At 39.0% G+C, this 26,552-nt stretch overlaps 2 protein-coding genes and 2 pseudogenes across 2 annotated transcripts; all 4 read left to right on the top strand.

The window, feature by feature from the left end:
• The first annotated feature begins 13,131 nt into the window (after nt 1-13,131).
• LOC104440656 (UDP-glycosyltransferase 88A1) lies at nt 13,132-14,752 on the top strand. The gene has a single exon (XM_010053578.3). It carries the CDS (start codon nt 13,132-13,134, stop codon nt 14,557-14,559), a length of 1,428 nt encoding a protein of 475 aa, XP_010051880.3. The 3' UTR covers nt 14,560-14,752.
• Nucleotides 14,753-15,378: 626 nt separating this feature from the next.
• Nucleotides 15,379-19,300, top strand: LOC104442467 (annotated as a pseudogene).
• Nucleotides 19,301-19,335: 35 nt separating this feature from the next.
• Nucleotides 19,336-21,148, top strand: LOC104440655 (UDP-glycosyltransferase 88A1). Its single transcript, XM_010053576.3, has one exon. The coding sequence runs from the start codon at nt 19,442-19,444 to the stop codon at nt 20,948-20,950; it is 1,509 nt and encodes a 502-aa protein (XP_010051878.2). The 5' UTR covers nt 19,336-19,441; the 3' UTR covers nt 20,951-21,148.
• Nucleotides 21,149-24,170: 3,022 nt separating this feature from the next.
• LOC104440654 lies at nt 24,171-25,629 on the top strand (annotated as a pseudogene).
• The last annotated feature ends 923 nt before the right edge of the window (nt 25,630-26,552 follow it).

Below are 26,552 nucleotides of genomic sequence, written 5' to 3'. Positions count from 1 at the left end.
ACATGTGCCATATGAAATGTTGTCTCATCATCATAAAGTGTTTGTGTCAAACTTGTCTCACATATTTATTCCTAGAAATATCCAAGAAGCTTTGAAGGATCCAAAGTGAAAGATAGTGGTTGAGGATGAAATGGGGGCACTTATGAAGAATGGCACCTCAAAATTGGTTGATGCACCTAAAGGAAAAAAGATTGTTGACTATAAATGGGTATTTACTATAAAATATAAACTTGATGGGAGTGTTGATCGGTCTACAGCAAGGCTAGTGGCAAATGGGTTCACTCAGACTTATGGAATTGACTATTAGGAGACCTTTGCCCCGGTTGCTAAGATAAATTATATTTGGATTTTACTATCTTTGGCTGCTATTCTTGATTGGCCCTTACTCCAGTTAGATGTGAAGAATGCATTCTTGAATGGTGACTTGGAGGAGAAAGTATTTATGAGTTTGCCCTAAAGTATTGCAGAAAATGAAGGCAAAGTTTGCACATTTAAAAAGTCATTGTATAGACTTAAACAATCTCCAAGAGCGTGGTTTGAATGGTTTTAGAAGGTGGTTAAAAGGTTTAATTATTACCAAAGCCAAGGGGATCACACTCTATTCTATAAACACTCGAAGGAAGGTAAGCATGCCATTCTAATTGTCTATGTTGATGATATAATATTGACTAGTGATGACAAAGTTGAGTTGGAAAGCTTACGAAAGAAGTTATTTGAGGAGTTTGAAGTTAAACATTTGAATGTCTTGAAATATTTTCTTGGAATAAAATTTGTGAGATCCAAGAAGGGTATATTTGTTAACCAATGCAAATATGTGCTTGATTTACTTAAAGAGACGGGTTTATTAGGATGTAAAACAGCGGAGACACCCGTGGAGCCAAATTTGAAACTTGAACCAGCCAAGGTTGTAGAAGTGATAGACCAAGAAAGGTATCAAAGGCTTGTTGGTCAACTTATTTACTTATCTCACACTCGACCTAACATAGCATTTGCTGTAAGTATGGTGAGCCAGTTCATGCACTCACTAGAGCCAAGGCATTTTGAAGCAGTATACATAATTCTATGCTACTTGAAGGGAAGTCTTGGTAAGGGTCTAATGTTTGAGAAACATAGACATTTGGAAATTGAGGTGTAAATCAATGCAAATTGGGCTGGAAGCATTATGGATAGGAGATTTACTTCGGGCTATTACACGTTTGTTGGTGGAAATTTAGTTACTTGGAAGAGTAAAAAGCAGAGTATGGTGGCAAGAAATAGTGCCGAAGCTGAGTTTCGATTAGTTGCACATGGTGTCTGCGAAGTTATGTGGATTAAAGGTATCTTGGATGAACTATGGATTTAGAGTTCCACACCAATGAAAGTGTATCGCGGTAATAAGGCAGCAATTGCAATTGCTCATAATCCCATGTTACATGAACAAACAAAGCATGTGGAAGTTGATAAACACTTCATTAGATAAAAACTTGATAGCAAACTGATTTGTATGCCGTATATTTCTAGTGATGAACAGGTTGTTGACATTCTAACCAAGGGACTGCATAGAAGACAATTTGACCGTCTAGTGAGCAAGCTGTCTATGGAAGATATCTTCAAGCCAACTTGAGGGGGAGTGTTGGAATTTGTCGCTATTAATTAGTGTTAGCTATCATTGCAATTAATTAGTAATAGTTGTATCTATTAACTACCAAAAACCTACTAAATAGGTTCTATTTCCAACCAAGTTCCTGATGTAGATAAATAGAGACTTATTGTATCTACAGAGAACAACCAATACACACATCAATATTTTTTAACTATTAGTTAGATTGACAAAATGTAAAGAAATAATTGAATATCAATGGTAATGATGTTTATTTTGTTTAAGCTATTACCAGTTCCATTTTTTGTCTTGTTGGTTTGTGTTGGTTTGTACTGGCATGGTGCATTGTGATTGTGATACACTTCTTTCTTTAGGTGATACAAGCAAAACACTACTATGATTTGTTGACACCTAAATTTTGACAACCCATTCATTTATTCATAAAAAATTAGGAATTAATTTTTTTAACCCTAAAAAAAATTAATTGCATAACATATAGTTTTATGAACATTTTTTCAATTTTTTTTTATTTTTATTTTATTCGCAATTGCTTTGGATCGGACCGATGGCAAATCAACTCAGATAAATGACTTTGAGCTTTATTTAAGTTAGCCCGCAATGTGACCAAGTTCGATACAAACTTGGGAAAAATCTTAATGGGGCATGAAAAGGTCATGGAGGAGGAATGAATATCTTTATAAACAGGAGGTAATCTCGGTCAAGTAGATGCAAAAAATTGTGATATTTCCGCTCCATTATTTCTACACAATAATATGCCAAAGAAGGACAGTTGATCAAATAAAATATATAGATTGCAAGAAAAGGATTGGTCAACAAGGGTTATATATTGTTTTAAAACAAGAAAGAGTGCACGGTCAAAGAAATCTTATGCATCCATAGGCTTGAGTAAAAAGGGAATGAATTCGCTGCACCAACTTAGGGACAAAGAAAGAAATATTATTGGATATACTCATGGCTCTATTCACAGCAAGAAAGGGAAGAAATTGACAAACTTGCGAGCTGATATTCAGTTTGAAGAAATAAAATCAAAAGAGAATATTCAGCACGTGTTCGACTGACTTGGGGCTGCCATATTATAAATAGAGTAGTAAACCTTGAGAGAGAGGGGCCCACACAATTGATACAAACGGCCACATTGAGGGGAGCACATAATATAGAGACACATTGAGAGAAAAGAAAGTAGAGAGACACACAATAGAGACGAGGTGACTACCATCGTGAGAAAAGTCTCGTATTCTTCTTGTAGTTTCTAAAAGTCTGCATGATGAAGACGAAAGATGCATGCTTGAGTTCACGATCTTTTTCTTCCTGGTGATCGCTCATCAAGTTTGCAAGGCCACGCCCTCAAGCCATCCTTCAAGTCTTGTTTGCTGGGTTTCCACGATCTACACATAGAAAGGCCAAGGAAGAAAGAAAGACGAAAAGAGAGAAGGGTGGCAAGAAGAAGACAAAAAGGGGTTTGCTCATATTAAAGAACAAATCATTGGGATTTTGCTGTCGCTCTTGAACCTTATTATCTCTTCTTCGCGCCACCGTTAGCATCCCGGGAAGACTTTCCATGGAGATTTGTGCCGCACCTGCAAGCTTCGTAGCAATGCGTAGCAAATTGTTCCTTTCCTTTTTACGAGTTTACTGAACATCAAACGCAGCTCGGGTTTTGTTCGGTTTTGCACATCCCGACGCATCCTGCTTTACTACTCCAGGGTTGCGAGCAGCCACCAAAGAGCCACCCATCACGAGAAGGCCTGCACAGCTACGACATCTTCATACGAATAAAGCTTGGGCCCAATTACCACGACAGTCCACTGCTTTCCTGAGTCACCGCGAAGAAGCTGTTGCTCCTGTGATCTACTCCTGTCCATTGACAGCCAGACCACGTGCTATGAGTGCAAACTGATAGGGCTAGTAAGGACACCTAAATGGGGGTGAATAGGTGTTCTGGCAAATTTTTGCTAGACTTTCAACAAGTTAACTCGTCTTTCAAGAATAACAGATTGAATATGTAAAAGACTATAAGCAGTTAGATAAAGCTACGAATTTAAAGTAAGGATTATAGGGAAAGAGAATTGAAACACAAAATTTATAGTGGTTTGGCTTAGACCAAGCCTACGTCCACTCACATCGACAACCCACCGGCTAGATTTTACTATGAACCAAAAGAGATTTTTACAGCCTCATGTCCTTGATTCCACAGTGTAGAGACTTTACTACACTTTCTCAAGTTCTTACAAGTATTTAATCTCTCTTTTGAGTACAACTTAAGCTCAACAATTGAGAAAGTGAAGAATTAAGAGTTTCAGATTTTGAAAATTTTCTTTTATGCACACACTCGAACAACTTAAGCATATTCCTTATATACTCATTTATGCCTCTATATCCGTTGGCACTTTCCAAAAAATTTCTTCCAATCTAGCGTATTCCTTATATACTCATTCATGCCTCTATATCCGTTGGTACTTTCCAAAAAAGTTCTTCCAATCTACCTATTGGACAGAATCAATCAAGGAGATCTCAAGTCGTTTAAGAAATGTGATGATAACCCACCAATCATGTTCACACATACAATTATGATTTAGGTTTCCATAAGTAAAACCTTTCCAAGTATACTTCGCCTTTCAAAAGATCTTAATTATCCGAATTAATTCCAATAAGAATAATTGATCATAAGGTGCTGTCTTTAGTCGTAAGATCTTCTTTAAACCGTACAAATCGAATCATTAAAGATAAACTCACATTTGGATAAGTCTTTTCTTCGTTGGTCAAGAAATTGTCAGTGAGGGTAGACTTTAAGTCTTGAGTCTTGCGGTCTTCAGACTTTGACGACAGAGTCTGGAGTTTATCAAACTTTAATAATTGAGTCTTGAAGTCTTCAGACTAGACTGATGAAAACGTTTTATCAACTTCAAAATAAGAGAGTTTTTTCCAATAATCTCCCCATTTTTTATGGTGACAAAACTTTTCTGCAAATTTGAATGCTTTTGACATGCAAAACAAAACTTAAGCAAAACAAGATATCTCATAACAAGTGAGTAGATTAGGACAATGATAGTAACGATTCTGCAACCACAAAATCATGTTAGTCCTGCAAAATAACTATCCTTCCATAATCATTGTCACAGCCTAAGTTACTGTAAGAATCAAAAGATCAAACAAGATCACATAGATCAAATCAAACAGTCAACAAGTCCAATCCACAACCAAAAGATAAGTCCAAAGTCCAAACCAATAGTCAAATCTACACAAACTTTCTCCCCATTTTTGTCAACAATAAAAAGTGGAGAACATAAAAAGAAGTGGATAAAATCAAGATTGCTTGGGGATGCGAACGAGTTGAAAATCCCCCATAGACTTGACAGTCTCCTCTAGCTTCCGCAGATCCTCCTTTAATTGTTCTAAATCTTCATCCTTTGCATTTGCTTAAACTTGAAGATTAAGAGCTTGTACTTGGTCATGCAAAGAAACTGAAGTGGCTTTATGAGCATTTTACATGGTTTGAAATTCACATCCCAACCCATAAATCTGAGCTTTAATCTCCAAAAGAAGCTCGAGTGGTCTTTTAAAGTCTACTGTATTGTCAGTTTGAGTACTTGCTTCAGCACGATCAGAATGTGGAGTATTAACTGATGATGGAACTTCAGCATGTACATTCAAAGTTGGAGATGAAGCCTCATTATGATCTTCGGGAAATTGAGAGGCATACACATCTTCTAGATTGGCAGGAGAACAACTAACATTATCACTAGTAAAAGCAAGTGAAGAAGTACCTCTTTTATAGCAGCTCCCCCTATTTCAATGTCTTTAGGTGGAGAAAAGTACTCTTCTTACTCTTGCTCTTCTTCACAAAGATCTTGTCCTTCTTCCTTTGCATGAGAATCACCATGATCCTCTTCTTCTACTTGTTGTTGCAAAGGCACTTGAGCTCTAGCCTAAGAAGAATGGCGCAGTTGAAAATGTTGTTGACTTTGCTGATGCCTTGGAGAGTCTTCTTCCTCAGTTAGATCAAAGTGCGTAGGACCCTCACGCATATGCTGTGGTCCCCTACTTGTGATCCTAGAGGACTTTCTTTGGGAAGACATTGTCACAGTCTTTGAGAGATTTCTCGAATTTGCGAAAAAGATGAGAACTTTATGGATTAAACTAGTGAGAAAGAGTGAGAAAGATAGGTTCTATGATCTAGGGTTTGTGAATGAAAACGAAGAAGAAAAACAACAGTATATAAAGCGAACAAAACGAGGTATACGAATTGTTATAAAGGAATAAATAAAACTGTCTTTTTGAAAATGAATAACTGTCTTTTTAAAAAAGAAAAATTGCCATAAATTCAAAGGCTCGGAAAAGATAATTTCTAAAAATATAACAATCAATTAGCAATTAAAGAGTAACCGTACCCTTTTAAAAATTTAAAATGCTGAAATTGAAATAACTTATAGTTGTAACTTTTAGTTATTCTGAGTCTGAATAACTTCAGACTTTACCTCTGAGTCTAAGCATCTTCAGACTTTATTGGATAAAAGTTGTGATATTCAGTCTGGTGTGAATAGACCCAAATAGGCTTTTCTCCAGATGCTTTATAAATATGTATGCTAGTTGATTCTTTCATAACTTCTCGATTCTGAACATGATCTCTAATGAAATGATGTCAAATCTCTATGTGCTTTGCTCTTAAATGAAGAATTGGACTATTTGTAAGATTGATTGTGTTGGTGTTGTCACATTTGATCTCATTACACAAGTCTTCGATTCCAAAATCTCTCAATTGTTGTTTTATCCATAAGATTTGAGAACAGTAACTTTCAAGAGCCACACACTTTGCTTCTGTTGTTGAAAGAGCTACAATGCTTTACTTCCTTGAAAACCAAGATACTGTCCTGTTTCCCAGCAATTGACATGTATCGAAGGTATTCTTTCTATCAACTCTCCAACCTACTAAATCTGCGTCTGAATATCCAATGAGAGTAAAGTCTCATTCTTTGGGATACCACAGACCTAAATTTAAAGTAGTTGCAATGTATTTGATGATGCGTTTTGCAGTACTCAGATGAGATTCTTTGGGATCATATTGAAATCTAGCACAAATGCAAACACTAAACAAAATGTCAAGTCTAGAAGCAATAAGATAAAGAAGTGAACCAATAATGCTCTTGTATAGCTTTTGGTCAACTTTCTTTCCTCCTTTATTTTTGTCCAGCTTCGAAGAACTTGACATTGGTATTTCAGTCTTTTTGCAATTCTCCAATCCAAACTTTTTGACGAGATCTTTTGCATATTTTTCTTGGTGAATGAAAATCCATTCCTTTAATTGCTTTACTTATAATCCGAGAAAGAAAGATAGTTCACCCAAACAAGTAAGCGTAATTCCTCCTAGACAATAAAATATGTTGACATGAGAAGGAACATATTTACTAGTTATATCATTGCAATTGCCTGAATCTCGAGACGTTGGAGAGATCGAGCTTCAAGAAATAGTGAATGGTCTTATCAATACACAAATGGAGCATTCCAAAAACTTGGAGATCCAACTACAAGAAGACAAGTAGTCTGATACAAGATTTCTCTCTTATCGAGGGGGATGCCAAAGGTAGGGCTAGTGACTAGAATGAAGTCATAACAAGGTAGCCGTACTTGAAGGTCTTGGTTTCATAGAGAAACTGATATAGAATCTTCGAAAAAGTCTTTTCTTCATAATAAAGAAAAGACCATCTTTTCTTTCATCTCAGGTGAAATACAATCGGGAGGCGCTAAATGAATTCCAATTTGTTGACTATTACCTATCAAATCTTGCTCGATAATCCAGATTAGTCAACATTTATATGTTTCGATGCAACAACAATATGTTATTTGTAACAAGTAGTCTATGAATTGAAAGGTCCGAATGATCAACTCTGCAATCAATTGTTAAAATCAATAGGTCTTCAAATCGCCCATCATGCTCATCTCAAATTCATCCTGCATAGACTCAGAAAACTTCTTGCACAGGTTTTCGTTAGGTGATCCAAATATGATATTATCAACATAAATTTGAACGAGTAGAAAATCTTTACCTTCTCTTTTAATAAATAAAGTAGTATCCACTTTACCTTTAACAAACCATTATGAATTAGAAACTTACTTAACATATCGTACCAAGCTTGAGGTGCTTGTTTTAATCCATATAGAGCATTCTTCAGTCTAAATACTGAGTCTGGTCTCTTTGGATCTTCAAATCCAGGAGGTTGTTCCATATAGACTTCTTCTTGGATAAATCCATTTAAAAATGCACTTTTGACATCCATTTGGATTAACTTGAAATTTTTATAGCAAGCAAAAGCGAATAATAATCTAATTGCTTCTAACCTTGCTACTAGTGCGTAAGTCTCATCATAGTCTATCATTTCTTCTTGCGTATATCCTTTGACCACGAGTCTTGCTTTGTTTCAGACCACTTTTCCTTTTTTGTCCATCTTGTTCCTGAAAATCCATTTAGCTCCAATAATGGATTTACCTTTTGGTTTATGAGTTAATTCCCAAACATCGTTGATGTTAAACTGTTTGAGTTATTCTTACATAGCTTCAATCTAACTTTTGTCAACTAAGGCATCTTCTATGCTTTTGGGCTCTATTTCATAAATAAGTGCCAAAGCACTAGACTCTTCTTGCCTTTTGGATCTGGTGCAAATCCCTTCATCAATGTTGCCAATGATGAGTTCTTTTGGATGACTAGACTTATGCTTCCAGTTACTGGTCAGTCTGGCAGTTTGTTGATCTTCTAATTTAGTTGATCCTTTCGTTTGTTATTGATCTTCAGAAGTCTGAGCTACTTTAGGGGAGGTAGACTTATGGTAGACTTTGTAAAGTCTAGAGTAGGTTCAGAATCTTCAGGTTAAGTCTGAATCAATTGATTTTGTCAGAAAGTAAAACCCAAGTAAATCGTGAATAATCATCCACAATTACCAAGCAATATCTCTTTCCACCAATGCTTTGAGTTTTAGTTGGTTCAAAGATATCCATATGCAGAAGCTGCAAAACACGATTAGTAGAAATATGATTTTTTGGTTTAAAAGAGCTTCTAACATGTTTTCCCAACACACATGGTGTGCATAAGTTAAACTTTTAATACTTTAGGTTGGGCAGTCCACAAACAAGATTTTTGGATGAGATCTTGGCAATTTGCTTCATATTAACATGGCCAAGCTTTCGATGCCAAAAATTTGCTTCATCTTGAATCGATATTAGACATTGAGATCTTTCTAGTTTTATATCTAGAAGATAAATGTTCCCATGTCTTCATCCAGTAAAAATTGAGAAAGATATTTACTAGTTCCCAAACATATTCCTTCTTGGAAGTCGATTTTGAATCCAGTATTGCATAATAGATTGTAATTTAGTCCTTCTACCAATGAGACATTGTTGATTGTGAGACTTCCAATTTTTACAGTTCCACACCCAACAATTTTTCATTTGTTGTTTCGATCGAAAGAGACTTTTCCACCATTTATTTGCACAAGTTTTATAAAACAACTTGAATCTCCAATCATGTATCTCAAACAGCCACTATCTAAATACCATTTAATCTTTTTCTTGATAGTGACCTTGATTTCACTGTCTGAGTCTGAATCTAAATATGTCTCAGAGTTTAAGTCTAATTTTGATTTTGCCATTAGACATATATTGGCATAATCTTCGTTACTTTCTTCACATTCGGTATCACTCCATGTCTTTACTTTGAGAGAATTTCTATATTTCTCAACTTTTCCCTTATTTTTCTTCAACAGAGGATAGTTGGGTATGATGTGTCCATTTTTCTTGCATTCAAAACAAATTGCATCTTTGTTTGCTTCATCATCCTCAATTGATTTGTTTTGAAACTTTTGAGTGCTTTGTTTCTTCTAATTGAATTTTCTTCCCGTTTTGTTTAGTTTCTTGAACCTCCTTATCATAAGTGATAATTCTTCATCATCCATATCATCTTCAGAGTCTGTAACATAGAGTCATCGTTAGATTTTAAAGTAACTAACTTCTTACCCTTGGGAACTAATTTTCTTCCTCGTTGATTTGCTCCACTTTATAAGACTGAAGTGTGCCAATCAGCTTGTTTACAGAAAGCGGCATGATCCTTTGAGTTTTCCTTATTGAAGTCTTCACGTGATTCCAGTCTTTGGAGAGTACACACAGCAATTTGTTAACCTTCATTGATCTTGAGATTGGCTAACATTGATACTCCAGACCATTTACAATCTCTGTAAAATGACTAAACATATCAATGATAGATTCTCCTTGCTTCATCTTGAAGGCTTCATATTGTCCAAGTAAAATATTGATTCTTGTTTCTTTCACTCGATTAGTGCCTTCATAGGTAATGTGCAGCCTATCCCAGACTTTTTGGCTGTTTCACAAGAAGAATTTTTGTTATATTCAATAAGAGATAAAGCACAATATAAAGAGTAAATTGCTTTAGCATCAATAGCTTGTCTCTTAGTTATTTCTTCTTGTGTTATCTCGCTAGCTTCTGCAACTTCTTTTCCTCTTTTTGAAACTGATGCAATTTTAGGTGTGATTCATTTTTCTATCACATCCCATTCTAGAGGATCTTTCGATCTTAAAGAATACCTTCATCTTGTTTTTCCATATGCTGTATTATTTTCCATCAAAGTAAGGAGGTCTAGTGTTACTTTGACCTTTAACCAAACCTGGAGCCAATATACTAGTCATAGATCTTTAACTCAAAAGTAAAAATACTTCAATTAAATGAGCATGCAAGCTCTGATACCAATTGATAGGGCTCGTAAGGACACTTAGAGGGGATGAATAAGTGTTCTAGCAAATTTTGCTAGACTTTCAACAAGTTAACTCATCTTTCAACAATAACAAATTGAATATGTAAAAGACTATAAGCAGTTAGATAAAGCTATGAATTTAAAGCAAGGAGTATAGGGAAAGAGAATTGAAACACAAAGTTTATAGTGGTTCAGTTTAAACCAAGCCTAGGTCTATTCTCCCGCACTAACAGTGCACCAGCTAGATTTTACTATGAACCAAAAGAGCTTTTTACAATCTCACCTCCTTGATTCCACGGTGTAGAGACATACTATACTTCCTCAAGGTCTCACAAGTATTTAATCTCTCTTTTGAGTACAACTTAAGCTCAGCAATTGAGAAAGCGAAGAACTAAGAGCTTCAAACTTTGAAATTTTTCTTTTACGCAAACACTCGAACAACTTAAGCGTCTTCCTTATATACTCCTTCATGCCTCTATATCCATTGGCATTTTCCAAATGAGTTCTTCTAATCTGCCCATTTGATAGAATCAATTAAGGAAATCTCAAGTCATTTAAGGAATATGATGATAGCTCACAAATCATGCTCGCCCATACAATCAGAATCTAGGTTTTTATAAGTAGAACCTTCAAAGTATACTTCGCCTTTCAAAAGATCTTGATTATCCAAATTGATTCCAATAAGAATAATTGATCATAAAGTGCTGTCTCCAGCCATAAGATCTTCTTTAAACCGTACAAACCGAATCCTTAAAGATAAACTCGCATCTAGATAAGTCTTCTCTTCGTTGGTCAAGAAACTGCCAGTGAGGGTAGACTTTAAGTCTTGAGTCTTGCAGTCTTCAGACTTTGTCGACAAAGTCTGGAGTTCATCAGATTTTAATAATTGAGTCTTGAAGTCTTTAGAATAAACTGATGGAAACGTTTTGTCAACTTCAAAATAATAGAGTTTTCTCCAACAATCTCCCCCTTTTTTATAGTGACAAAACTTTCCTGCAGATTTGAATGCTCGAGCTAAGTTTAGGCTTAGTAATCCATTAGCCAAATTGTAGGTGGTTCACTCGGAATTTTGGTCGCGGCAAGATTGCACTAGCCAATTAATCTTGCTAGTTTTGTCTATTATTTTGCCAATGTCCATTTTTCATCTTGCTTTTGGCTTGCTTGGTCTTGTGCTACTAGTGCAAGTTTATTTTGGGACTACTAGTGTTGTTGGTATGTGATTACACTAGCACATGTTTGTGCAGCTAGTGTAAGTAACAAACTACACCAGCACTTCTTTGTGCCGGTGTGTGCTTGGCATCAAAGAGATCACTTTTCAGCAATAACTAGCATTGAACTAATCATTTTAAACAAAAATTGGCATTCAAACAATCATTATTCATAACTTTTTGGCATTCAATTAATCACTCACGAACTTGTTACCACTTGCTAACTTTACTAGCGTTTGCAACAAATACTACAGCAAACTAACCAATCATACAAGAATTAACATACACAACTAAGTAAGAGAAATTGTTAATTTTACAAGGATTGAATTTCAATCACATTTCCAACAAATGACCAAAAATTACAGCAATGAAGATCAATTGCATCGCATGGTACACAACCCATCATTAATTGAATTGTAATCGCATTTCCACTTAACACATATGGGTTTGCTTTCCACCAAAAATTTTAGCAAGCCAGTAACATAATTAAATTTATAGATTACCCTAATACAATTACATATTCCACAAGTTTTCAACTATGGTGGACTGAGAAATTTTTTCTCATCGCTTACTCTACATTTGAGGATAAGATAGGTCAAACAACATAACAATGCAATCACCATTCAATAACACCTTTTTTTTCTCCCCTTTTTAGCCTTGAAACTTCCTTCTTCACTCCAAGATAACCTTTGTCACTTGACCTTAGAATTTGGCATCAACCCATTTGAAATATTTGCACTTTGAGCCTTTACTATACTTGATGCAAGGCTCATAAGCTTCTGCACTCCATTTGCAAGATTGAGTTGTTTGTGGCAAATCGAGTTAGGGTTTGAATTTTGGTTTGAATGGTTGTTAGGGTTCAACATTGGAAATTGCTTCAATTTACTAATTTATGGTTTTTAATTGGGGTAAATATTCTAAATGATGTCATTTAAAGTTTATATATTGACTAGACACACTAACAAGCCACATTAGATTAATACATTAATAAGACATGGCCATGTCGAATTTCCACGGATCCTCATCAAAGTCGGCATATAAGTGATCTTTTTTTTTTTTAAATGGCACTTAAGTAATCGTATTTTAGAATAGATATTCCATAAATCTAGTACATATATCAAAATGAATTTAAACTATCACATTTTGTAAGATGAACATTTTCAAGGATCCAGATTTAAACAATATTGGGCCCATACTTTGACCTTACAAACAGGAATAAAAAATTTCAGCTATTTAAAGATAATAAAATCCCTAGCTTGGAGGGGAGTTTTGGAAAAATAATAACCGCTAGTTAATGGAGTCCAAATTTAATAGGAGATCTGGCTAAGAAGGAAATAAAAAATTATATCTGATATTCATGTACATCCCTAAATAAGTATTCCATCTTATTTAAATATAATGAAATACCCCCAATGTGATACGAAGAATTGTGAGTTTCCCATCATTAGCGTAGTCTTCCAGTGGCTCTCTCCTTGGCCGACTGAACCACTCTAATTCATTTGCTCCTCCTTTTTGTGTCATTACAGAGAAAACTGTCAATGTCGCTCAAGGAACAACAACAGGCCAAGTAATGAAAGAAGCAGTCGTGCTGTATCCGTCACCGGCCATCGGCCACCTCATCTCCATGGTGGAGCTCGGCAAGCTCCTCCTCACCTACCGCCCTTCCCTCTCCATTCACATCCTCATCACCAACCAAGCTTACGACGCCGGCTCCACCACCGCCTACATCACCTCTGTCTCCGCCACCGCCCCCTCCATCGTCTTCCACTTCTTCCATGCAACCACCCTCCCTCCAGATTTCTCCACCACCTCCCCCCACCGCCAGGCCCTCGCCTTCGAGCTCCTCCGCCTCAACAACCCAAATGTCCACCGTACCCTCACCTCTATCTTAAAAAACCACATAATTCACGGCTTCATCATCGACTTCTTCTGCGCCCCCGCCGTCGACATTGTGCATAAGCTCAAAATCCCCTGCTACTATTTTTTCACTTCCGGTGCCTGTTTCCTCAACTTCTTACTCTACACCCCAACTCTTCACGACAAGTTTGACAAAAGCATTAAAGACTTCGATGCCCCCATCGATGTCCCCGGCACACCGTCAATACCGCCCTCCTATGTTTGCAAACCATTGCAAGATCGCTACGACGAGGCCTACAAGGGCTTCTTGGATTCATCTCTGAAGATGCAGAATTCGACCGGGATTATAGTCAACACCTTCGAGAAGCTCGAGCCAAGAGCTATACGAGCCATCGTGGACGGCGAATGTGTGCCCAACGGGTCCACTCCGCCACTTTATTGCATCGGACCACTGACCTCTAGCGGCAGACACGACGATGGCAGATCGCCAGAGTCTCTGACGTGGCTGGACTCGCAGCCTAGAGGGAGCGTTGTGTTCCTGTGTTTCGGGAGCTTGGGCGTGTTCACGGTGGAACAACTGAAGGAAATAGCGTTGGGGCTGGAGAGGAGCGGTCACCGGTTCTTGTGGGTGGTCCGTGACCCGACAAATGACAAGAACCAAAAGGCCGCTACGTCGTCGACGGTGGCCGACCTGGACTTGGGCTCCCTGCTTCCGGAGGGCTTTTTGGAACGTACCAAAGAGAGGGGGCTCGTGGTCAAGAAATGGGCCCCGCAGGTGGCGGTGTTGACCCACCCCTCGGTGGGCGGGTTCGTGACTCACTGCGGGTGGAACTCGGTGCTTGAGGCTGTGCGCGCGGGCGTGCCGATGCTGGCGTGGCCACTGTACGCGGAGCAGGGGCACAACAAGGTGGTGCTGGTGCAGGAGATGAAAATCGCCCTGCCGGTGGAAGAGTCAGAGGACGGGCTGGTGAGTTCGGAGGAAGTGGAGAAGCGAGTCGGAGAGTTGATGGAGAGGGAGGAGGGCGAGACCGTGAGAGAGCGAGTGCTTGCCATGAAGGAAGAAGCTGAGGCTGCGCTGAGCCCCGGTGGGTCATCTCGGTTGGCGATGGCCAAACTCATTGAATCGTGGAAGCGCGAGTGAAATACGCTGGACTTTGTAGGCTGTCGTCCGTCATCAATCGTCTTTCGATGAGTCTTTCTTTCTAGTCGTCCTTTAGGTTTTGCAGCATATGATCGGAGAATTGACGTGCCCACGCTTAAGGTCGCACGTGCTTGATCAATTTTTCTTGCTCCCTAAATGTCAATCAGAATGACGTGCGATGGTGGAATATCATCTTAGATTGTGCTTTGATTCTCCCCCATGCAAATAAAATCCTTTCTTTTATGGGTGAAATTATATCTCTCCTGAATTGTACTTGGACGGTTCTTCTCTCTTGATGTGCTACCATGGCCATTTTCGGGTGGTTTTGTAGACACCAATCAACTGCACCTTTGGAAAAAAAAAAAAAAAAAATAGCCCGACGTTCTCCCAATCAACTGTAAAGTACTACGGTTTCAAGATACATAAAAATGGAAAAATGTCAAAAAAATCTTAAATTTATTACATTGCTAATTTAATTCTAAATCTTTTGATGGTGTCAATTGAATTCTAAACTTTTTAAATTAATACTAATTTAGATTTAAATGTTTTGACTTGATACTAATTAAGTCATTCCGACTAATTTTGGTTGGATATTATTCATGTAGATACCAATTCGCTTACATGGTACTAGTGGTACAAACTTGAGCAATTTTAATAATTATTTTGTTTTATTTTTTTTTTTTTTTTTTTTTCCTTCTCCTTTCTTTTTTTATTCTTCTTCATTGTGTTGGTGACTAGCCAGTGACCACAAGCAAGGGCTGCCCACTCGCCACGGCCAGGTGGGCTGGCCTCGCCTAGCCATGGCAAGGCTAAGCCTCGATGAAAGTTGGCCTCATTGGGTCTAACTCGGGTGAGGTTGACCCTTGCTTGGGCGAGGGCAATCTTGGTGAGGGCTCCCCTCACCAAATCTAACAACGCTTAGCAAGGACTCCTTGACTTGGGCGAGGGGAGAAAAAAGAAAGAAAAAATCAAAAAAATAATTAAAAATTCAAAATTTATTAGAATATTATTAAAAATTACCCACATCAGATACCGGGCGGTGTCATGTAAAGCGGGCTAGCATCTACATTGGCAATATTTAATCAAAATTAGTTGAAAGGACTAAATTGACACAAAGTTAAAACATTTAGAACTAAATTGGCACTAGTTTAAAATGTTTAAGACTTAATTGATATTATTAAAAAATTTAGAACTAAATTGATATCATTAAAATATTAGGATTATATTGGTACTGATGCAATAGGTTTAGATTTTTTTTTTACACTTGTCCCTATAAAAATTGGTCATTCGCGAAAGGACAAAATGACGGACAAACGTAGACCACAAACAACTTTTGAGGAATTTCATTTTTTAATCTGTTTTCTTTTTTCTTTTTTTATTTCCTTATAGCAAGCCCAAATTGAGAAATAAAATTATAAGAGGGCCCGCGCAATCAATTCTCTTAACTATGATGAAAGAAAAAATAAATTAGATTTCGAAATATAAATAGTTACAAGTAAAAGATATTATTATCTACTAAAAAGAAATCATTAATGTTATCATATAGATCTATCAAAAAAAAAAAATTTGATCAAAGATCTATCAAATTTAAAAGATGAAAAACACTTGAAAATTTGTAAACGGAACTAGTAACAAAATCACCATGCAATGAATTGACTTCTCAGTCCTTTTGCCCAAATCAAATTGCTCCAAAAGGTTAATCTAAAATGAAGACCAATGTTATCAATTATGCATAAGAAAAGTAGAGATTAACTAAAATTCAATAACAATGAGTACCTCTTACTTTCTTGCAATAAGAAAAGTAGAGATTAACCAACCTTTCTCCGCAGTTATGAATCATTCAATTACAAAATCCTTATAAAAAAAATTGAAAATTCAAAGCGTGCAAGATAATTACACATTTTGCAAAAAAGAAGAAGAAGGACAAGATAATTACATTCCTTTCTATGGTGATTAAGATAATATTTTTCTTTGGCCAAAAAATAATATCCACTATTTTAAAAGTTGCAATTGAGTTTTTCATATATTTCTTATCATTTGAAGAGGATTTGTTTCTTATTGCATGAATATTATTACTTTAATTTGTTTCTCAATTTGAGCTTGCAACAATAAAGAATTAAACAAATCTAAAAAAAACAAAAATAGAGTAAAAATGAAATTAGTTGAGAAAGTCAAAGGTTTTCACAAAAAACTTTGTGACCCATCTTTGACCGTCACTTCGTTTCAGCTAAGCGTTATAATATATGAATAATAAATCCAGAACTTTATATCCCAGTTATAACATAACACTATTAAATATAAACTACCGAAAAAAAAAATGTAAACTACCGCTATGTATGCGGGTGTAAATATATATATATTGGCCAGGGGGGTTAAAAATTTTCTGACAATGGGCCCGAAACCATTTAATCCGGGCTACTCGTAACTTAGGTGGGCCCACCTGTCCACCCCAAAGATCACTGTCTTCTTTGACTCCATTTGGAAGTAGACGGCACGTCACTGTTAGAAAAGGGGCGAGCCGTGACATGGCTGAACACGGAACACTGCTTCATCCACGGAAAATGGCCATTATTCGGATTTTTGGAACTTTAGATTGTGTGATTAGCCAGTTTTTTTTTCTCTAAATAATCAATTTTGAATCACATCTATTCCTTTATATATATAGGTTCATAAATATTATTCTAGTCTCGTCTTTTTTTAGTCGACCAAAACATAACTTCAAGTAGAAGGTTGTTTTGAGTTGAATGTAATTCATTATAACATCATGCTCAAGATTATGGGGAAGGCGTATCAGTGGTGGCATATAGAGCATTTGTGGGATGAGATGAATGACAAAGGGATCGTCCCAATCAGCTCGTCTTATAGAGCACTTATTGATGTTTACAGCAAAGGTGGACGGAGAGAAGTGGCACTCGTTTGGCTTGGAAGAATGAGCAAGCAAGGGATTGAACCAGACGAGGTGACAATGGGGACTGTCATCCAAATGTACAAGAAGGGTGGACAGTTTCACGAGGCTGAGGACTTCTTCAGAAGATGGTTTGTAGGTGAATCAGTCAAGCTGAGAGTCGATGGGACAAGGAGAGAAATTAAAGTTCCATTTTCTTCTCAGAGAGAATGTTTAAGTTCGCATACATATAACATGTTGATTGATAATAATGGGAAAGCTAGAGAACTTCAAGAAGCATCTGCAACATTCTTGCAGATGCTTAAAGAAGGGATAATACCTACTACATTTATTTATAACCCAGTGATCCACAGGAATGGTAAAAATGGCCAGTCAAAAGAAGTAGATATGCTGATGCAGAAGATGGAGGAGCTCGGTTGAGCGCCAGATACAAGAACCTATAATATACTGATTTCCATTTATACTAAGCACGGCAAAGTTAAGAGTGGCTGGAGCTCACTTTAGAATGATGATAGATGCCTGCCTTAAACCAGACCTGGTGAGTTATCGCACTCTTCCATATGCATATTCCATAAGGCGAATGGTTCATGAAGCTGAAGAACTTTTGTGTGAAATGGATGAAAGGGATCTGGTGATTGATGAATACACACAATCAGCACTTCTTAGAATGTACATAGAAGCTGGGATGCTCAAAAAATCATGGTAATGGTTCGGGAGTTTTCATCTTGAAGGGAATATGAGTTTTAAGTGTTGTTCAGCCAATATTGATGCATATGGAGAGCGTGGTTATAATTCTGAGGCTGAGAGAGTTTTCCTTTGCTGCCAAAAGCAGAGAAGGCAGACGGTTCTTGAGTACAATGTGATAATTAAAGCTTATGGGATAACAAATAATTACAATAAAGCATGTCACATTTTTGATAGCATGGAAGGCCAAGGGATATCTCCCGACAAATGTAGCTACAGTTCCATTATACAAATCTTAGCTGGTGCTGATTTTCCATACAGAGCATTGCCCTATTTGAGGAAGGTGTAGGAGATGGGTTTAGTAAAAGATTGCATTCCCTATTGTGCTTTGAGGGCAGTTAGAAATGGCAGAGGGACTTTACAGGGAGATGATTCAGTGTAATATACTACCTGATGTTGTTGTGTATGGTGTACTAATAAATGCTTGTGCTGATGCCGGAAGTGTTCAGGAAGCTCATGGTTATGTCACCACTATGAAGAAGCAGGCTTGACTGGAAATAATGGAAGATACGACTCTCTCTGATCAAACTCTATACCAAAGTCGGTTTATTTAAAAGAAGCAGAAGAAACATACAGAATGCTTCAGTTGTCAGAGTTAGGTCCTGATGTTTTCTCATCGCATTGTATGATTGATCTGTACAGTGAGAGATCTATGGTTGAACAAGCGGAACAGATCTTTGCCAGAGTGAAGCACAAGGGGGATGCCAATGAGCTCACATATGCAATGATGTTAAATTAGATGAGGCCCTAGCAGATAAGGCCCTACAAATTGCAAATCAGATGAGAGAATTAGGACTTCTAACAGATCAGTTAAGTTATAATAATGTGCTAGGACTCTACATGCTAGATGAAGAGTTAAGGACATGGTAGGAACCTTCAGGAAAATGATGGAAGCTGCAATTTAGGCTTGATGATCCTACATTTAAATCGCCTGGACACGTTCTAATGAAAAATGGAGTTTCAAAGCATGATGTTGGCAAAGTGGAATTCTTGGCAAAGAAGGATGCCCAAAGGAGGGGAGCGTTGGACAATTTTGTCGGCCATTTAAAGATAATAAAATCCCTAGCTTGGAGGGGAGCGTTGGAAAAATAAGAACCACTAGTTTAATAGATAAGAAGAATTGTGAGTTTCCCATCATTAGCGTAGTCTTCCAGTGGCTCTCTCCTTGGCCGACTGAACCACTCTAATTCATTTGCTCCTTCTCTGTTTGTGTCATTACAGAGAAAACTGTCAATGTCGCTCAAGGAACAACAACAGGCCCAAGTAATGAAAGAAGCAGTCGTGCTGTATCCGTCACCGGCCATCGGCCACCTCATCTCCATGGTGGAGCTCGGCAAGCTGCTCCTCACCTACCGCCCTTCCCTCTCCATTCACATCCTCATCACCAACCAAGCTTACGACGCCGGCTCCACCACCGCCTACATCACCTCTGTCTCCGCCACCGCCCCCTCCATCGTCTTCCACTTCTTCCCTGCAACCACCCTTCCTCCAGATTTCTCCACCACCTCCCCCCACCACGAGACCCTCGCCTTCGAGCTCCTCCGCCTCAACAACCCAAATGTCCACCATACCCTCACCTCTATCTCAAAAAACCACATAATTCACGGCTTCATCATCGACTTCTTCTGCGCCCCCGCCGTCGACGTTGCGCATGAGCTCAAAATCCCCTGCTACTATTTCTTCACTTCCGGCGCCTGTTTCCTCAACTTCTTCCTCTACACCCCAACTCTTCACGACAAGTTTGACAAAAGCATTAAAGACTTCGATGCCCCCATCGATGTCCCCGGCACACCGTCAATACCGCCCTCCTATGTTTGCAAACCATTGCAAGATCGCTACGACGAGGCCTACAAGGGCTTCTTGGATTCATCTCTGAAGATGCAGAATTCGACCGGGATCATAGTCAACACCTTCGAGAAGCTCGAGCCAAGAGCTATACGAGCCATCGTGGACGGCGAATGTGTGCCCAACGGGTCCACTCCGGCACTTTATTGCATCGGACCACTGACCTCTAGCAGGGGACACGACGATGGCAGATCGCCAGAGTCTCTGACGTGGCTGGACTCGCAGCCTAGAGGGAGCGTTGTGTTCCTGTGTTTCGGGAGCTTGGGCGTGTTCACGGTGGAACAACTGAAGGAAATAGCGTTGGGGCTGGAGAGGAGCGGTCACCGGTTCTTGTGGGTGGTCCGTGACCCGACAAATGACAAGAACCAAAAGGCCGCTACGTCGTCGACGGTGGCCGACCTGGACTTGGGCTCCCTGCTTCCGGAGGGCTTTTTGGAACGTACCAAAGAGTGGGGGCTCGTGGTCAAGAAATGGGCCCCGCAGGTGGCGGTGTTGACCCACCCCTCGGTGGGCGGGTTCGTGACTCACTGCGGGTGGAACTCGGTGCTTGAGGCTGTGCGCACGGGCGTGCCGATGCTGGCGTGGCCACTGTACGCGGAGCAGGGGCACAACAAGGTGGTGCTAGTGCAGGAGATGAAAATCGCCCTGCCGGTGGACGAGTCAGAGGACGGGCTGGTGAGTTCGGAGGAAGTGGAGAAGCGAGTCGGAGAGTTGATGGAGAGGGAGGAGGGCGAGACCGTGAGAGAGCGAGTGCTTGCCATGAAGGAAGAAGCTGAGGCTGCGCTGAGCCCCGGTGGGTCATCTCGGTTGGCGTTGGCCAAACTCATTGAATCGTGGAAGCGCGAGTTAAATACGCTGGACTTTGTAGTTCGTCGTCCGTCATCGTTCGTCTTTTGATGAGTCTTTCTTTCTAGTCGTCCTTTAGGTTTCGCAGCATATGATGGCGGCGAATTGACGTGCCACGAGCAAGGTCGCACGTGCTTGATCAATTTTTCTTTTTCTCTCAATGTCAATCTGAATGACGTGCAATGGTGGAATATCATCTTGGAGATTGTGCTTTGATTCTCCCCCGTACAAATAAAATCCTTTCTTTCATAGGCAAAATAATATCTCTCTTGGACGCTTCGTCTCTTGATGTGCTGCCCTATGTTCACTGACACGTGCTTCCGTATCGAAGCATGTCGGACACGTTAATACGCACAGACACACTCGGACACGCGTCAACCCCGTGTCAAATTTATCGACACGTGATCAATTTTTATCGACATATTTTGATATGCGTGTCTAAAAGACAATAGAGCGTGAAGGCGAGAGCGAGGGAGCAGAGATGAGGCTGCGAGCTAAGGCGAGCCCACGATGGTGAGACGGCCAAAGAAAGAGCAAAGACTGAGACGAGGGCAATGAGGAGGAACTTCACGAGGGAGGCGCGCGTGGGGGAGGGCCATGTGGTCGAACCGCACGTTCCATCCCTGGTGAGCAGAGGTCGAGAGGAAGAGGAGAGGAAAGGCGTCGTGCAGCGAGGACGAGGAGAAGAAGGCGCTGCTAGGGATTTGGCGCGTTGGAGGGAGGGGGAAGTGACGGGAGCTGTTTCTCCCGTGCATCATCACTGTCAGGGAGTTAATGAGCCTCTCCACAATTGGACATCGAGCTTTTCTGAAGCCCTCGACTGAGCACCTACAGGCACTGTGTGGAACACAGGTGGCATGCTTGGCAGGCGGGTTGGACAGCAAGTTAACCATTCATGAGAGGTCAGTCACCCAAAAGCAATAAATGAAGTTGTTAGAATAATGTGAAAGATGGAGAGAAGGACGATGGAGGAGGGAGGGAGAAGTGACGGGCTGATAGCCGGTCAAGTGGAGGGAAAAAAAGATGAAAAAAATTTGGGAGTGGGAAAAGAGACAAGGGAAAAAAAAAGGGAGTTCGGGCGCCCCGTGCGGTGGGGTTGGACCATCGAATAAATTATTAAATAAAATTTAAAAGTAATTTCGAAAAATAAAAATATTATATGTTAAATGATTAGTATAAATTTATTGTAGGCTTTTTTAATCAATTATTTAATTATAAATTTGAATCAAATTCATTAAAAATAAAAACATTCATTTAATATACAATTTGTTAGCGTATCGAAATTTTTTATTTTTGAAAAATGACGTGTTTACGTGTCGTATCGTGTTCCGTATCGTGTGTCAGTGCAACCCAAGTGCTACCATCTCCATTTTCGGGTGGCTTTGTAGACAGCAATCAACCGTACCCTTGGGAAAAAAAAATTTAGCCCGAAGTCCTCCCAATCAACTTTAAAGTACTACGGTTTCAATATACATAAAAATGGGAAAGTATCAAAAAATTCTTAAACGTGTTACATAGATACTAATTTAGTCTTAAACCTTCTAAACGCGTGTTAATTTAGTCATAACGTTTTAACTTAAAAATTAAGATGCATTGTTCATTTCCATGATAAGATATTATTAATGTGGATGCTGCCCTCTTATTAAATTATTAAATGGGCCCGAAACCATTTAATCCGGACTAATCGTAACTTAGGAGGGCCCACCTGTCCACCCCAAAGATCACTGTCTACTTTGACTCCATTTGGAAGTAGACGGCACGTCACTGTTAGGAAAGGGGCGAGCGGTGACATGGCTGAACACGGAACACTGCTTCATCCACGGAAAATGGCCATTATTCGGACTTTTGGAACTTTAGATTGTGTGATTAGCCAGTTTTTTTTTTTCTCTAAATAATCAATTTTGAAACGCGCGCGCGCGCGCACACACACACACACATATATATATATATATATTATGTTCATAAATATTATTCTAGTCTCGTCTTTCTTCAGTCGACCAAACCATACCTTCGATTAGCATTAGTGCGGGTTCAGGATATGGAAGAAGAGATGGAGGCATTGCAAAAGAATAGAATGTGGGAATCGATGGACTTACCAAAAAAAAAAAAAATAGCGGGATGCAAATGGATTTTTTTCTATTAAGTATAAGGCAAATTGATCCATCGAAAGATGCAAGGCGAGACTGATAGCAAAGGGGTACACAGATGTATGAAATTGACTACCAAAAGACTTTTTCTTCTGTTGCAAAACTTTATACTGTTCGAGTTTTGGTGTCTCTTGCGCTAATTTAGACTGGCCACTACATCGATTTGATGTGAAGAACGCCTTCCTCCATGGTAACTTAGAGGGGGAGATTTATATAGATGTACCACCACGATACAGGTCTCCCTCACATCCAGGTATGGTTTGCAAATTGAAGAAGTTCTTGTATGGTTTGAAGCAATCACTGATGGCTTGGTTCAGTCGATTCGATGAGGCAATGAAGAAGTGTGAGTACAAACAAAGTGAGTCGGATTGCATCTTGTTTCTTCGACAACAATGGAAGATAACTACATTGATCATCTATGTTGATGATATGATCATTACAGAGGAGATGACATGGAAGAAATCACCTTACTCTAAAGGAAGCTTTCTAGAGAGTTTGAGATGAGAAACTTGGAGAACTGAGATATTTTTTGGGGATAGAGGTAGCAAGGTCAAAAGGGGAATACTTGTCTTAAAGAAAGTATGTACTAGATTTGTTGGCAAAAGTAGGGATGCTAATTTGTAAGTCGATAGATACCCCAATTGTTTAGAATCATAAACTTGGAGAGTATCCTAATCAAGTACCCACAGGAGAGATACCAAAGGTTAGTGGGGAAGTTGATCTACTTATTGCATACGCATGAAGACATTGCATATGTGGTAAGTATCGTAAGTCAATTCATGCATGTTCCCATTGAAGATCATATGAATGCCGTGGTGAGAATAATTCGGCATTTGAAAGCATCTCCAGGGAGAGGGTTATAGTTCCTAAGGAATGGTCATCTTAGAATTGAAGGTTATATAGACGCAGACTAGGCAAGTAGTGTGTACGGCAGGAGGTCAACTTCTGGGTATTTTACTTTTGTGGGGGGAATCTGGTCACTTGGACAAGTAAGAAATAAAAGCGGTGGCTTTATCAAGTGCGGAGGCAGAGTTTAGAGAGATGGCAAAAGGGCTATGTGAACTTTTGTGGCTTAGAAAGCTAATGTCTGAATTGGGATTTCCTACACTACATTTATTTATAACCCAGTGATCCACATGAATGGTAAAAATGGCCAGTCAAAAGAAGTAGATATGCTGATGCAGAAGATGGAGGAGCTCGGTGGAGCGCCAGATACAAGAACTTATAATATACTGATTTCCATTTATACTAAGCACTTCAAAGTTAGAGTGGCTGGAGCTCACTTTAGAATGATGAAAGATGCCTGCCTTAAACCAGACCTGGTGAGTTATCACACTCTTCCATATGCATATTCCCTGAGGCGAATGGTTCATGAAGCTGAAGAACTTTTGTGTGAAATGGATGAAAGGGATCTGGTGATTGATGAATACACACAATCAGCACTTCTTAGAATGTACATAGAAGCTGGGATGCTAAAAAAATCACGGTAATGGTTCGGGAGTTTTCATCTTGAAGGGAATATGAGTTTTAAGTGTTGTTCAGCCAATATTGATGCATATGGAGAGCGTGGTTATAATTCTAAGGCTGAGAGAGTTTTCCTTTGCTGCCAAGAGCAGAGAAGGCAGACAGTTCTTGAGTACAATGCGATAATTAAAGCTTATGGGAAAACAAATAATTATAATAAAGCATGTCGCATTTTTGATAGCATGGAAGGCCAAGGGATATCTCCCGACAAATGTAGCTACAGTTCCATTATACAAATCTTAGCTGGTGCTGATTTTCCATACAGAGCATTGCCCTATTTGAGGAAGGTGTAGGAGATGGGTTTAGTAAAAGATTGCATTCCCTATTGTGCTTTGAGGGCAGTTAGAAATGGCAGAGGGACTTTACAGGGAGATGATTCAGTGTAATATACTACCTGATGTTGTTGTGTATGGTGTACTAATAAATGCTTGTGCTGATGCCGGAAGTGTTCAGGAAGCTCATGGTTATGTCACCACTATGAAGAAGCAGGCTTGACTGGAAATAATGGAATATACGACTCTCTCTGATCAAACTCTATACCAAAGTCGGTTTATTTGAGAGAAGCAGAAGAAACATACAGAATGCTTCAGTTGTCAAAGTTAGGTCCTGATGTTTTCTCATCGCATTGTATGATTGATCTGTACAGTGAGAGATCTATGGTTGAACAAGCCGAACAGATCTTTGCCAGATTGAAGCACAAGAGGGATGCAATGATGTTAAGTTAGATAAGGCCCTAGCAGATAAGGGCCAACAAGTTGCAAATCAGATGAGAGAATTAGGACTCCTAGCAGATCAGTTAAGTTATAATAATGTGCAAGGACTCTACATGCTAGATGAAGAGTTAAGGACATGGTAGGAATCTTCAGGGAAATGATGGAAGCTGCAATTCAGCCCGGTGATTCTACATTTAAATTGCCTGGACACGTTCTAATGAAATATGGAGTTTCAAAGCACGCTGTTGGCGAAGTGGGAGTGTTGGCAAAGAAGGATGCCCAAAGCGAGGCACGAGCATGGATGTCAGCTGTATCAGCTGCGGTAGACAGCAACTATGATGACTGATGTGCAAAAGTCTTTGTAAATCTTAGCAACTGAGGTTGTGCATAGGTCTCACGTTTATAATGATTTTACCAATGTGATGTCACGGCTATGGGTTTGACTTTGAGCAAAATCAATGTGCAAATTTGGAGATGACTGATTGCAGAGGCAGAGGTAACTTAATGTTCCACATAAGACAATCTCATAATGGAAAACTCGATCTTTAGGATGAAGCCAGAACAATATGTTGCAATCCTTATGCAGCATGGTCAAGATCATACACAATAGAAATGTGCCGTCAAAATGCCAGACAGCTTTTGCTGCATAGAATCATCTTAGTAGGTTCTTGCATCCAAAACTTTTAAAGTGCCTCTGTTCGTTGGATGTTTCCTTGTAGATTAGTTCTTTGTGAATTGCTGTCCGTGATATAACTTTTCGTCTGTTTCTATTGATTTCCACAGTGTTCCAAAATTGTTGACTTATCTTCAGTATTTTTAAAGCTTGTGCGCATAACTAAAAAGCATTACGCCAGGAAATTGTAAATAACAAGTATAAGCTTTTAGGCGCTTGAATGCATGTTGTATGTAAACCGATCAAATGTATGTTGAAAATTGTAGGATGTTAACTTCTTGAATGATAGGGCTTGCTTTAAAAATGTGATAATTTTTTATTTCCTTTTTTCTGATGAGAAAGGACTTTTATTTTAGAACTTGATGAACTTTTTTTTTCGATCTTCATGTCCTCAAGAAGATCTTGCTCAAAAAGAATGACAATGTGCTATATTAGATTCTTGATTCTGTGTTTTTAGCTTCCTCAATAGGCTCAAGCACACTGTAAAATTTGATATGGGTCTTACTTCTTTGCTAAATGAATTATTTGACATCACTTTGTTAATAAAGTAGTCTGCTGCCTCCTAATATTTAGTAGATAGATTGACCCACTGTCCC

Source organism: Eucalyptus grandis, chromosome 4 (genome assembly GCF_016545825.1).
Source record: "Eucalyptus grandis isolate ANBG69807.140 chromosome 4, ASM1654582v1, whole genome shotgun sequence".
In the NCBI taxonomy this organism is placed as follows: domain Eukaryota; kingdom Viridiplantae; phylum Streptophyta; class Magnoliopsida; order Myrtales; family Myrtaceae; genus Eucalyptus; species Eucalyptus grandis.
This window is presented reverse-complemented; position numbering and strand designations above follow the sequence as displayed.